Below are 12,291 nucleotides of genomic sequence, written 5' to 3' on the forward strand. Positions count from 1 at the left end.
GGGGGGGGGGAATGTGACAGGTGGGTGAGGGAACCAACATGAGGGAAAAATGTGTGTAACTTTGTCCACATCAATCTACCTGTTGCAGATGCAGCTTCTCAAGATCCCCACCATCACAAACGCTTGTTGGCTAATTCCATTTTCTCCATGTAATACCAAGAAACAGCTTAACATGTTAGACACAACAAAGTCTGCAGTGCTAAAAGCTTGTGCTCCAGAGCTCATTGCCCACACCCCCCTCAATGCCAACTTGTTCCAGTGCAGCAACAATCCAACAAAGTGGAGAACTGGTCCTGTCCTGTCCACAGAAAGCAGTGTGTACCATCTATACAACACACTGCAGTCCAGGCTTCTTCAACAGCATCTTCCAAACCGGTGATCTCCACCATTACCACCTAGAAGGGCAAGAACAGCAGACACCCAGGACCACTGCCATCTGGCAATACCACTTCAAGGCACTAACCATCCTGACTTGGGAATTTTTAATCATCCCATCATCCTGGGAACTTTTTACCCTAACAACGCTATTGAGTGTACCTACAACACACAGACTACATTAGCTCAAGGAAGTGGTTCATCACCATCTTCTCAAGAGGAAATAAATGATGATCTTGCCAGTGATGCTCACATTCTATGACAAATAATAAAAAAAATTCTCCTGATATGGTACAAGTTTATTTTTACCCAAACCTGATATTAAATGATGCATACAGACATTGTGAAAAACAGCAAATTTTATCCTTCCATAAAAATGTTAATCTATGTAAATTGTCTGACTGCTCCTGCTGTAGAATTATATATCACTATGGTTAGATATTATTTCTGGACCAAGAGAAAATGTATCAATAATTGCTGTGAATTGATAATAACACCCTGTCATTTCTGGAGTCTGGGTTCAAACCAAGACTGATGGGTTAATGTTCTCAGGGTCTAAAGTGAGCTAATTCATAGAATCGTATAATCCCTACAATGCAGAAAGAGGCCATTCAGCCTATCGAGCCTGCACTGACAACAAGCCCACCCAGGCTCTATCCCCATAACCCCACATATTTACCCTGCCAATCCCCCTAACACTAAGGTTCAATTTAGAATGGATAATCCACCTAATCTGCACATTTTTGGACTGTGGGAGAAAACTGGAGGAAACTCACGCAGACACAGGGAGAACATGCAAACGCCACACAGGCAAGTCACCCAAGGCCAGAATTAAACCCAGGTCCCTGGCGCCATGAGGCAGCAGTGCCACCCATTTAGGCAGAACACTAAATGAAAGTTTTGCTGTCTCAAATGGAAAGGCACATTGTTACAGATGTTGAAGTTGCCATCTTGTTGTGAGAGACCCTGTGCTCTCCCTGACTAGTGAGTGCTCGTTGAAGCAGTGTATAAGGTGCTTTATCCCCCACCTAAGCTCTGCTGCATCGGATCAGAGAGCACTCAAGTTGTGCCGCGGGACAGAGTGGGAATAAATACTTTCTTTACCTTCCTCTAGGACTCTATTTGCCCGTCAATCAGCTTCAGAGAAAAAGTCCAATTATCTATAATGGAGCTCTTGGGGAAAGACAGTTCATTAATCTTCAGCAGTTCAATTTTACCATTCATTCTTTAACACAAGGTGACTTTATCAGCACCAGCTGCCTGCTAATGAACTGAGACAGAGATAAGCCTCGGCTGAAGCAGAGGAAATGAACACCCTCCTGGACAGATAAAGTGTACGAAAGGACCTTCCACTGACTGCACATGGGTAATACAGAACTACAGCAAATATGAGCCAATTCTCAAAATGTGTTCATTTCACATGTGTACATATGCATACATAAAAATGCAAGTTGTTATTTTGTTAATTCCATAATAAGCAGGTGACTCTCTGTATCTTCTGGTACAATTCTGATGAAAGATCATTGGTATGAAATGTTAATCACTGATTCTCTCTCCACAGAGGCTGCCAGCTTTCTATGTACCTGCTAAGTTGGAGCAACTGTTTTAATGAATGATGATTACGATAGTGGGGAAACTGACAGAGGGACTTAGAGAACTGGATCCATGGTGTATATACAGTCAATCACACTGTATGGCTGGGAACAGTTACTGAGCCAAACACTGAAGACAGTCGGATTAATTCCAGCAGAGATACAGTCAGCAACATAGGGTGCCAGCTGTTTATGGCGAGATCAATTTATTTTTATTCCAAGTTTCGATTCATTTTTCATCTCTTGAAGGGGCCAACCCTCTTACTGCAGTGCCAGGCACTTCTCATACCTCACCCAAGTGAATGTTCTTTACATGGTGAGGCTAAATACCAAATATCAGCAGGCTATTGAATCTTTTTGTTTTAAAAGTTTCTTTATTAGTCACAAGTAAAGCTTACATTCATTTTGGTAGGACAAACTTGAATGCAGATTACAGGGTCAACGGTAGGGTTCTAAGGAATGTGGAGGAACAGAGAGATCTTGAGGTTCATATCCACAGATCTCTGAAGGTTGCCACTCAAGTGGATAGAGCCGTGAAGAAGGCTTATAGTGTGTTAGCGTTTATTAACAGGGGGTTTGAGTTTAAGAGCAGTTATGCTGCAACTATACCGAATGTTGGTGAGACCACATTTGGAATATTGTGTTCAGTTCTGGTCACCTCACTACGAGAAGGATGTGGAAGCATTGGCGAGAGCGCGGAGGAGATTTACCAGGATGCTGCCTGGTTTGGAGGGTAGGTCTTATGAGGAAAGGTTGAGGGAGCTGGAACTTTTCTCTTTGGAACGGAGGAGGATGAGAGGCGACTTAATAGAGGTTTATAAGATGAGAGGGACTGATAGAGTGGACATGCAGAAACTATTTCCTCGGGTGGATGTAGCTGTTATTAGGGGGCATAAATATAAGGTTCATGGTGGAAGATATAGCAAGGAAGTCCGAGGTAGATTCTTCAGGGAGTGGCTGGGGTGTGGAATGCACTGCCTGCTGTGATAGTGGAGTCGGACACTTTAGGAACTTTCAAGTGGTTATTGGAAAGGCACATGGAGCACTCCAGAACGATAGGGAGTGGGATAGCTTGATCTTGGGATTGGATATAGCTCGGCACAACATCGAGGGCTGAAGGGCCTGTACTGGGCTGTAGCGTTCTATGTTCTATTAACACTGCAATGAAGTTGCCACACTCTGGCATCTGTTTGGGTCAATGCACCTAGCCAGCACGTCTTTCAGACTGTGGGAGGAAACCTGAGCACCCGAAGGAAACCCACGGAGAGAGTGTGCAGATTCCACACGGACAGTGACCCAAGCCGGGAACTGAACCCGGTCCTTGGTGCTATGAGGCAGCAGTGCTAACCAGTGTGCTACCCACATGGGATGCTTGGGAGGTATCACAGGCCAGCATGACCCGATCCTCAAATCAGCACCTGCCCACATGCATCTTTCTGAGGTGGTGTCACAGGACAGAGAGAAGGAGCAGCAGACCAAATATCATTCGAGGTAACCCAGCGCACACAACAAATCACACATGAAAAGTTACTGGCATCATCATTCTCTCTGGATTTCTTCCCTATCGGTGGGAGCTGGACACAGAAACCAGACTGCACTGATTCCCATTATTTTCCCACGTGATTGCTAGATTAGAGATGATGTACAATTATAATTAAATATTTCAACACAGGAGGAGAGTAACTCATGCTCATCAACGTATGACCAATCGGTAACCAAGCTGTGAAGTTAGTTCATTACCCATGAATTTTTCCTGATGTATTTATAGTTTTCAAAACGTTGATGTTTGAACTAATTTGCTGCATTTCCACTGCTTTGATGCACAAAGCCACATCACCCTCTAGTGGATGCAAGACTTGACACAGCACACAGTCATAAAAACACTGGACGGGTTATTTTAATGGAGAAATGCTTGTGTGATGTAATATAACACAGACATACCAAGAGTTTTTTGTTCGACTTCCAGGAGACTGGGCAATTTAGAAACAAGAGGGGGAGAAAAGCTAGACTGTGAAGAGTTTCATGAGAAAACCAGCTATTTTAACTTACCAGTCAGTTCACTGCAGGCTATTAAACTTGTGAAAGAAACACCAAAGGAGTAAAGATTAATACCCAAATACCATTAGCGGGGTAGCAGTGGTTAGCACTGCTGCTTCACAGCTCCAGTGACCTGGGTTCGCTTCCCAGCTTGGGTCACTGTCTGTGTGGAGTTTGCACATTCTCCTCATGTCTGCGTGGGTTTCCTCCGGGTGCTGCAGTTTCCTCCCACAGTCCAAAGAGGTGCGGATTAGGCTGATTGACCACGCTAAAAAAAATTGCCTATGAGATGCATAGGTTAGAGGGATTAGCAGGTAAATGTGTAGGGTTAAGGGGGTAGGGCCTGGGTGGGATTGTGATCGATGCAGACTCGATGGGCCGAATAGCCTCTTTCTGCACTGTGGGGTTTCTATGATTCTTGCAATTGGCTGACACTGAATCAGTCACTGGCTCCTTAAAACATTAAGCACACGAAGGAATCGAAGGGAAAGTTAAGAAGTGATGACAGGAAGTATAATGTTTTACACACAGGCTGGGCGAGTTTGACAGGGAGGTGGTGGAAACACTGACTTTAAAATTTGTTACAGCAGTGCAAAAATGACCAGACCGGAGGAGGTAAATGAGCTGAATCCAGTTGTTGAGTCGGGTTTCTTTTAGCTAAGATGCTCCCTTTAACTAGATCCCTGCAACCTATCCAGGACATCTGCTGGGGGAACTTCCACTATCTCAATGCAGCAATTAAAATAATAACCTACACACTCTAAAAGGTGCACACTGCAGGTGACGCAGAAGACCCAGAGCACTAGCAGAGCAGGGGTGGTCTTTGCACTGTTTCTGACCGATTTACATTTCTCAGCCAAGTCGCTAACATAGATCTCCACGGGCTTGTCTCATTCTGATATGGAGGATCCAGTTGAATGGCTCATTTCCCTCCACTTCAACAGCACCTTGTGCCCTTACTGGGGTGCAGTCACAAGGGAAATAAAACGGGGTGAAACAGAGGCAGAAAAAGTGGGGGAAAATCAACAAAGATAACATCCGCTCTCTGAATCATGCATTTAGAGGAGATGGTGTGGGTTAGAGTCAAGTTGATATCTTACTTAGGATGCTGTACACGTGTATTTCACGTGAACAGGCCGTGTGTGAACTTCAACTCCGAGAGAGAGACGACAAGTAAAAAAACCGTCCCATCGCTGGGAGGGAGGGAGGGTGTAAACGGATAGAATATGGCGCCAGCCCTGCACTGTTGATAGTGACAGGCCTTTACTCTAACACCAATCACCCATAAAACAGATCGAAAGAGAGCAACATGAAAAAAGGTCCTGCAACTAAAAAAAAAATTACTTTAGAATTAATAAAACCATCAATTCTGAAGACGCTGGTGGGGAAGTGTGATGTATGTGTCTCATGTGTCATTTTAATCCCTGCTCTTGGTGCTGCTGGGCTGGGGGGTGCAGGAAGGGGACAGGCAGGTGTGTGACATGACCGCCATCCCAGAAAGAGGCAGTCCTTTGCCAAATCTCCAGCCCGCAGACAAGGGCCTTGGTGCCCAAACAAGATTTCACCCTATGTCTCTTGTGTGGCGTTTGTCTGTGTTCCTTCACCCTCTGACACGTTTCTCCTTGGTGACGAGGCTGATTTCTGAATGTTGATCTGAACGTGTGAGGTTTCCACCTGCACTGTTTGTCTACGGGTATGATCTTTCTTTGTTTATCGAGAAATGTGTGCCAGTTTATATTGGCGGATGATCTGTTGAGTTTACTGGTGTGATCCGAAAGGTAATTAGTTGGATGCATCGTGACTGTGTGCGCCTGTAGTTTTAATGTTTTGATTCATATCACTGCACCAACTAAGTGTTCCCAAGTGAGCAGTCCCACTTTTCACTACAGTTATAAAAAAACATGGTGCAGTGAGGTGGAAGAGTGATTCATGCTTCTAAGTTTTATAATGGGATATATGGAATATATTTATGGGACAGTGATAAGAACATAATAAGAACATAAAGCTGGAGGCTTTGTTGCTGATGTGATGATTCTATTATGGGGTGATTGGTAAATTAACAGCTGATAAAAGGATCCAAATTGAGGGGACAGTATCTAGTATGGGGTGGATACTGGCAAAGGCAAGTGTGGAAAAAGGGGAGAGAGAGAACAGGGGTGCTGAAAAAAGATAAAGACTGGGGTTGAGCTTGGGGTTGGAGGTGGTTTGCCAAACCTCCAGGAATTGCACTCGAGCCTCCAGGAATTGCAGATAAATCCCCTGGCCACAGTTACAAGCAACCAGGCATTTAAACAAGATGCACTTTTTCATTTTCTTTATGGGCAGGGCAATTGGAAGCAGGTGGCCTTGTGAGGGAACCTCCAGGATTACGTTCAGATTGAATTGGAAACCCAGGGTAGGCGGCAAGCCAGCCCGGCAGAAGGTAAAAGGCACCATGACCTGCAAGAAATGTTGAGGCAGCTTTGGACAGCGGAGGCCCGTGGCTGTCCAGGAAAGACGAAGCTTTGAATTGAGGCAAGCTGCACACACGTAAAAACAGGGACTTGAGCAAGAACAGGGAAGGGCCAACATGGTGAATTTGGCTAATGGATACCATTAATTTTACAATCGAAATCCCTACAGTGCAGAAGGAGGCTATTTGGCCCATTGAGCCTTCATCAATAACAATCCCACCCAGGCCCTATCCCTGTAATCCCATGTATTTCCCTTGCTAATCCCTTGATATTAAGGGACAATTATCATGGCCAAACAACCTAACCCACACATCTTGGGTTGGAAAATCAGGAATAGCAAATTATTCGAGATGGAGCTGAACTGGAATAGTTATTTTGGTAGCAGCTATTTGAAGGAAGACGTGTATTGTTCTAGAATTTTCCCTGGCCCAGGACGTTCCAAAACCGTTTGCCATTGATGAACTGCTCGAAGTATAGTCACGCTGTAATTCAGGAAATTTATTCAGCCAGGAGAGAAACATAACTCATACAAAACCACCCAGGGGTAAGTGTAAACAATATCTACACAAGAAAGAAATAAATGCAATCAAGGAACTTTATCTACCTTTCATAAAATCATAAACTATATGCAGGGTAAAAGAAAGTGAGGTCTGGAACCCATCACAACTGGTGACAGGACTAGCTAGCAGCCAGTAAAGTAATGGAAGCAGGCATTATGCTTGGATAATTATTATTGTTAGAAAAATACTAATAAATCTTAACAAGATTTGGGCATGAGAAAGAAAAGATCTTTGAGTTTTAATGTATAAACTATATTTATCTGCACCAGCAGGAGGGGTTTGTGAAAGTGACTGCACACGATGCTGAGATGTAGCAAGCTGCAATTCATTCAGAGCTATAGTGTCAGTGTCACAATATAAACACGGTCAAGTGGCCAAGAAACCTGGAGGGCAAAAGAGGGAAGTGTGGGGGTCATCAGCGTGCACACGAAAGCTGACCCTGCAAGGGAATGATATGTAGATATTGTAGACGGGTGAAGCAAAGAGGCGATGGCCTAGTGGTATTATCACTAAACTGTTAACCCAGAAATTCAGCTAATGTTCCAGGGTTCAAATCCCACCACCACAGGTGGTGAAATTTGAATTCAATAAAAAAAAGCTGCGATTAAGAATCTACTGATACCATGAAACCATTGTTAATTGTCAGAAAAATCCATCCGGTTCACTAATGTCCCTTAGGGAAGGAAATCTGCCGTCCTTACCGTGTCTGGCCTACATGGGACTCCAGAATCACAGCAACCTGGTTGACTCTCAACTGCCCTCGGGCAACGAGGGATGGACAATAAATGCTGGCCCAGCCAGCGACTCCCATGTCCCACAAATAAATAAGTGGATCAGGAAGAGAAACCATTGCTGGAGATGTACTGACTGTGTCTGGATAGTTGAAAACATACGTACATAAGAAAGAAGTCCCCAGAATCTCAAAGATGGAAGAAAATGATTGATGGAGTGTGGTGTGGTCAACTGTATCATAGGCTAAAGAAAAATAGAAAGACTCACAACATCAGCTTAAAGTCCAACAGGTTTATTTGTAGCAAATGCCACAAGCTTTTGCAACAGGCTGTCCCTTCGTCAAATGAGTGGGAATTCTGCCCACCTGATGAAGGGACAGCCTGTTCTGAAAGCTTGTGGCGTTGGCTACAAGTAAACCTGTTGGATTTTAAGCTGGTGTTGTGAGTCTTCTTTGTTTTTATCCCAATCCAACGCCGACATCTCCACATAAAGGAAAGTAGAGCAGGGTTAATGAGTCAATAACAAAGATATTATTCACGACTTCGATGTGGAGTTACCGGCTTTGGACTGGGGTGGGCACAGTAAGAAGTCTCACAACACCAGGTTTAAAGTCCCACAGGTTTATTTGGTAGCACGAGTTTTCAGAGCGTTGCTCCCTCTTCAGCTGAGTGAAGAGTTCAGTTCATTCTGATGATTGTGAATCACGACCAAAAATGAACAATCTGGTGATTGCTCCCCGACAGATGTTCCCTTCCTGTCGGGGAACACTTCAGCAATGAAGGGCACTCAGCCTTTAATTTTTGGTAAACGTTCCCCAAGTCACCCTTTATGACATGACAATACAGAATTGCTGGGCAGAAATTGATTGCCAAGTTCCACACACAAGGATGGCCTCAACGGGGATCTTGGGTTCATGTCACACTATCTGTAACCCCCATGACTTGCCTGGGTTTGTAAAATCTCACTAACTGTCCTGTCCGGAGACAATACACATCTCTTTAACCTGTGCTTAACCCACTCTCCACTCACATTGTCTGCACCTGTAAAGACTTGGTTACTATTAAGACTTACATTCCAACCATTGTCTTGTAATTGAGTTTGTGTCTATGTATGCCCTATTTGTGAAACCAACTCTGAACTCACCCAACGAAGGGGCAATGCTCTGAAAGCTCGTACTATCAAATAAACCTGTTGGGCTTTAACCTGGTGTTGAGACGACTTACTCTTCATGACTTTGGCAAGCAATATGGTCCTAGCACAGGTCAATGGCCATCAACAGGATTTGTTGTGGAGGGTCAGATTGTGTCAAAACAGTTGCCCCAGTTAATGCCAATGCTTGGGTAAGGATGACAGATTGTACCACATAAACAATGTCCTCAGAATCACCGAAACCATTTCTGATCCCAGCTGCATTGTTCCAGCAAACATACAGATCAGCAGGTCAGGAAGTGACACAGCATCCCATAAATATATTTATATAAAACAGAACCGTGCAATGCTTTATTACTAACCACTCCAATAAGGTCTCCACGGCCATACTCTCCTGCCAGTTCTTTCTTCTTATCGTCCCTCATGATGACTGATCGGAGTCGACCGTTCAACACAATAAACGTGCAGTCTGATCTGTCCCCCTGCCTGAGAAAGAACCACAGATCACAAGGTCATTATCTGGAGAATACAATATCTGCTGGGCACGCGGATCCAAACATTGTAGCTAAGTGCTCACTCCGCATGTTGTTGATAATCTGATGTGTCTACTGCCCGTTGTGCAATGGAGGATAAGCCCCTGTCTACAAAAATGGGGACGAAGTGCAAATGGTCACGTGCTTCATTGTTTTTTTTAGGTGTCCAGGTCACCAACCTGTCCTGGCCCCATCATGATGTGGATATGCCGGCGTTGGACTGGGGTAAACACAGTAAAAAGTCTCACAACGCCAGATTTAAGCCCAACCGATTTATTCGATAGTAAACTCACAAGCTTTCGAGGTTTCCCTCTTCGTCAGGTGAATGGAGAGTTCTGGCCTCAGACAGAGCATATAACAGCACAGACAGTTTACAGATTACTGATTAGAATGCAAATCTTTACACCTAACCTGATGTTCAAGTCTTAAAGTGGCCGACAATGTGAGTGGAAGGAGCACTGATCACAGGCTAAAGAGATGTGTATTGTCTCCAGACAGTACAGTAAGTGAGGTTTTGCAAACCCAGGTAAGTCACGGGGGTTACAGATAGTGCGACATGAACCCAAGACCCCTGTTGAGACCGTCCTCATGTGTGCGGAACTTGGCTATCAGTCTCTGCTCAGCGACTCTGCGCTATCGTGTGTCGTGAAGGCCGCCTTGGAGAATGCTTACCCGAAGGTCAGAGGCTGAATGCCCGTGACCACTGAAGTGTTGAACAGTGACCACAATGCCACACAACCCTGTCACAGCAACCTCTGCAAGACATGCCGGATCATCGACGTGGATGACATCATCACACGTGAGAATACCATCCACCAGGTACACGGTAAATACTCTTGCAACTCGGCCAACGTTGTCTACCTGATACGTTGCAAGAAAGGATGTCCCAAAGCCTGGTACATTGGGGAGACCATGCAGACGCTATGACAACGGATGAATGAACATCGCTCGACAATCACCAGGCAAGACTGTTCCCTTCCTGTTGGCAAACACTTCAGTGGTCACAGGCATTCAGCCTCTGACCTTCGGGTAAGCATTCTCCAAGGTGGCCTTCACGACACACGACAGCGCAGAGTCGCTGAACAGAGACTGATAGCCAAGTTCCGCATACATGAGGACAGTCTCAACAGGGATCTTGGGTTCATGTCGCACTGTAACCCCCGTGACTTGCCTGGGTTTGCAAAACCTCACTTACTGTACTGTCTGGAGACAATACACATCTCTGTAACCTGTGATCAGTGCTCCTTCCACTCACACTGTCGGCCACTTTAAGACTTGAACAGCAGGTTAGGTGTAAAGATTCGCATTCTAATCAGTAATCTGTAAACTGTCTGTGCTGTTATATGCTCTGTCTGAGGCCAGAACTCTCCATTCACCTGACGAAGGGACTAACCCCAAAAGCTAGTGAGTTTACTATCAAATAAATCGGTTGGACTTAAACCTGGTGTTGTCAGACTTTTTACTGTGTTGGCCCCGTCATGCCAATGCTATATTTAAGAAAGGCCACCACTTTCTCAGAAGACGAAGGAAATTTGGCATGCCCGCTATGACTCTCACCAACTTTTACAGATGCACCATAGAAAGCATTCTTTCTGGTTGTATCACAGGTTGGTATGGCTCCTGCTCTGCCCAAGACCGCAAGTAACTACAAAAGGTCGTGAACAAAGCCCAATCCATCACGCAAACCAGCGTCCCATCCACGGACTCCTTCTACACTTCTCACTACCTCGGAAAAGCAGCCAGCATAATTGAGGACCCCAGGCATCCTGACACACTCTCTTCCATCAGGAATAGGATACAAAAGCCTGAGGACACGTACCAACCAACTAAACAACAGCTTCTTCCCTGCTGCCAGATTTTTGAATGGACTTACCTTGCATTAAGTTGATCTTTCTCCACATCCTAGCTATGGCTGTAACACTACATTATGCACCCTTTCCTTCTGTATGTATGGTATGCTTTGTCTGTATAGCGCACAAGAAACAATACTTTTCACTGTGTACCAAGATATGTGACAATAATAGATCAAATCAAATCCTTCCTTGACTCAACAGATTTGCATAACTTTGTGGATCGCACTCCCGACCCAAACATCCCTCGCTAAAATCAATCATTAGTCTGCATTCTCAGCAAATCGGCACCACATGCTGAATTTTAAACATGCCCATTACAAAAACAACAGGATAAAAATATATATCTTAAAGGCAGTATCATCACACCCTGGAACGATTCAGTTGTGTCATTTTATTTCTCTTATACCTTATTTTTCTTTCCCTAGAAACATTACATACTTCTCTACATGATATTTCAGCTGTCACGTATTTGCCCTTTTCAGCAATCTGTCGGTGCCCTCCTGGCGTCTATTACAATCCTCCTCACTGTCTATTACATTTTAGAGTTTTGAACAAGGTGAGGCAGTGTGATATAATTATCAAAACATTAATGACTGGTGCAACTAAGTCACAATATGCGGCTGAGTACCAAAAATAGTGCAAATAGTGCAAATTATAATATACCCAAATAGACAGGAACCCAGCGCGCCAGGGCATCACTCAGACCGTCCACCCCGCGCCAGGGCATCACTCAGACCGTCTGCCCCGCGCCAGGGCATCACTCAGAGGCATCATTCAGACTGTACATTTTATATCAGGGTATCATTCAGACTACACTCTATATCAGAGCATCATTTAGAACCTTTATACCCTATATAATGGTATATTTCAGGGCCTCACGTCAGGGTTTATTTTAGGGGAACCAAGAACTTGACCTGTGTGCATTTAATCATTGCTAATAAATTACCACACTTCCTATTAATAATGCTAATATTCTATTTTTTCCATCTCAATCTCTGCTGTCTTCC

At 44.5% G+C, this 12,291-nt stretch overlaps 1 protein-coding gene across 2 annotated transcripts in view; it reads right to left on the minus strand.

The window, feature by feature from the left end:
* The window catches only part of pnpla7b (patatin-like phospholipase domain containing 7b), a 309,370-nt gene that overhangs the window by 197,676 nt on the left and 99,403 nt on the right, over nucleotides 1-12,291 (minus strand). For both annotated transcript variants that reach the window (XM_080212442.1, XM_080212443.1), the window contains one exon: nucleotides 9,261-9,384. In XM_080212442.1, the coding sequence (XP_080068568.1) occupies nucleotides 9,261-9,384 (124 nt within the window). The remainder of the gene's footprint in view (nucleotides 1-9,260; nucleotides 9,385-12,291) is intronic.

The sequence above is a fragment of the Carcharhinus amblyrhynchos genome, chromosome 25, assembly GCF_965287045.1.
Source record: "Carcharhinus amblyrhynchos chromosome 25, sCarAmb.v2.hapA, whole genome shotgun sequence".
Taxonomy (NCBI): Eukaryota; Metazoa; Chordata; class Chondrichthyes; order Carcharhiniformes; family Carcharhinidae; genus Carcharhinus; species Carcharhinus amblyrhynchos.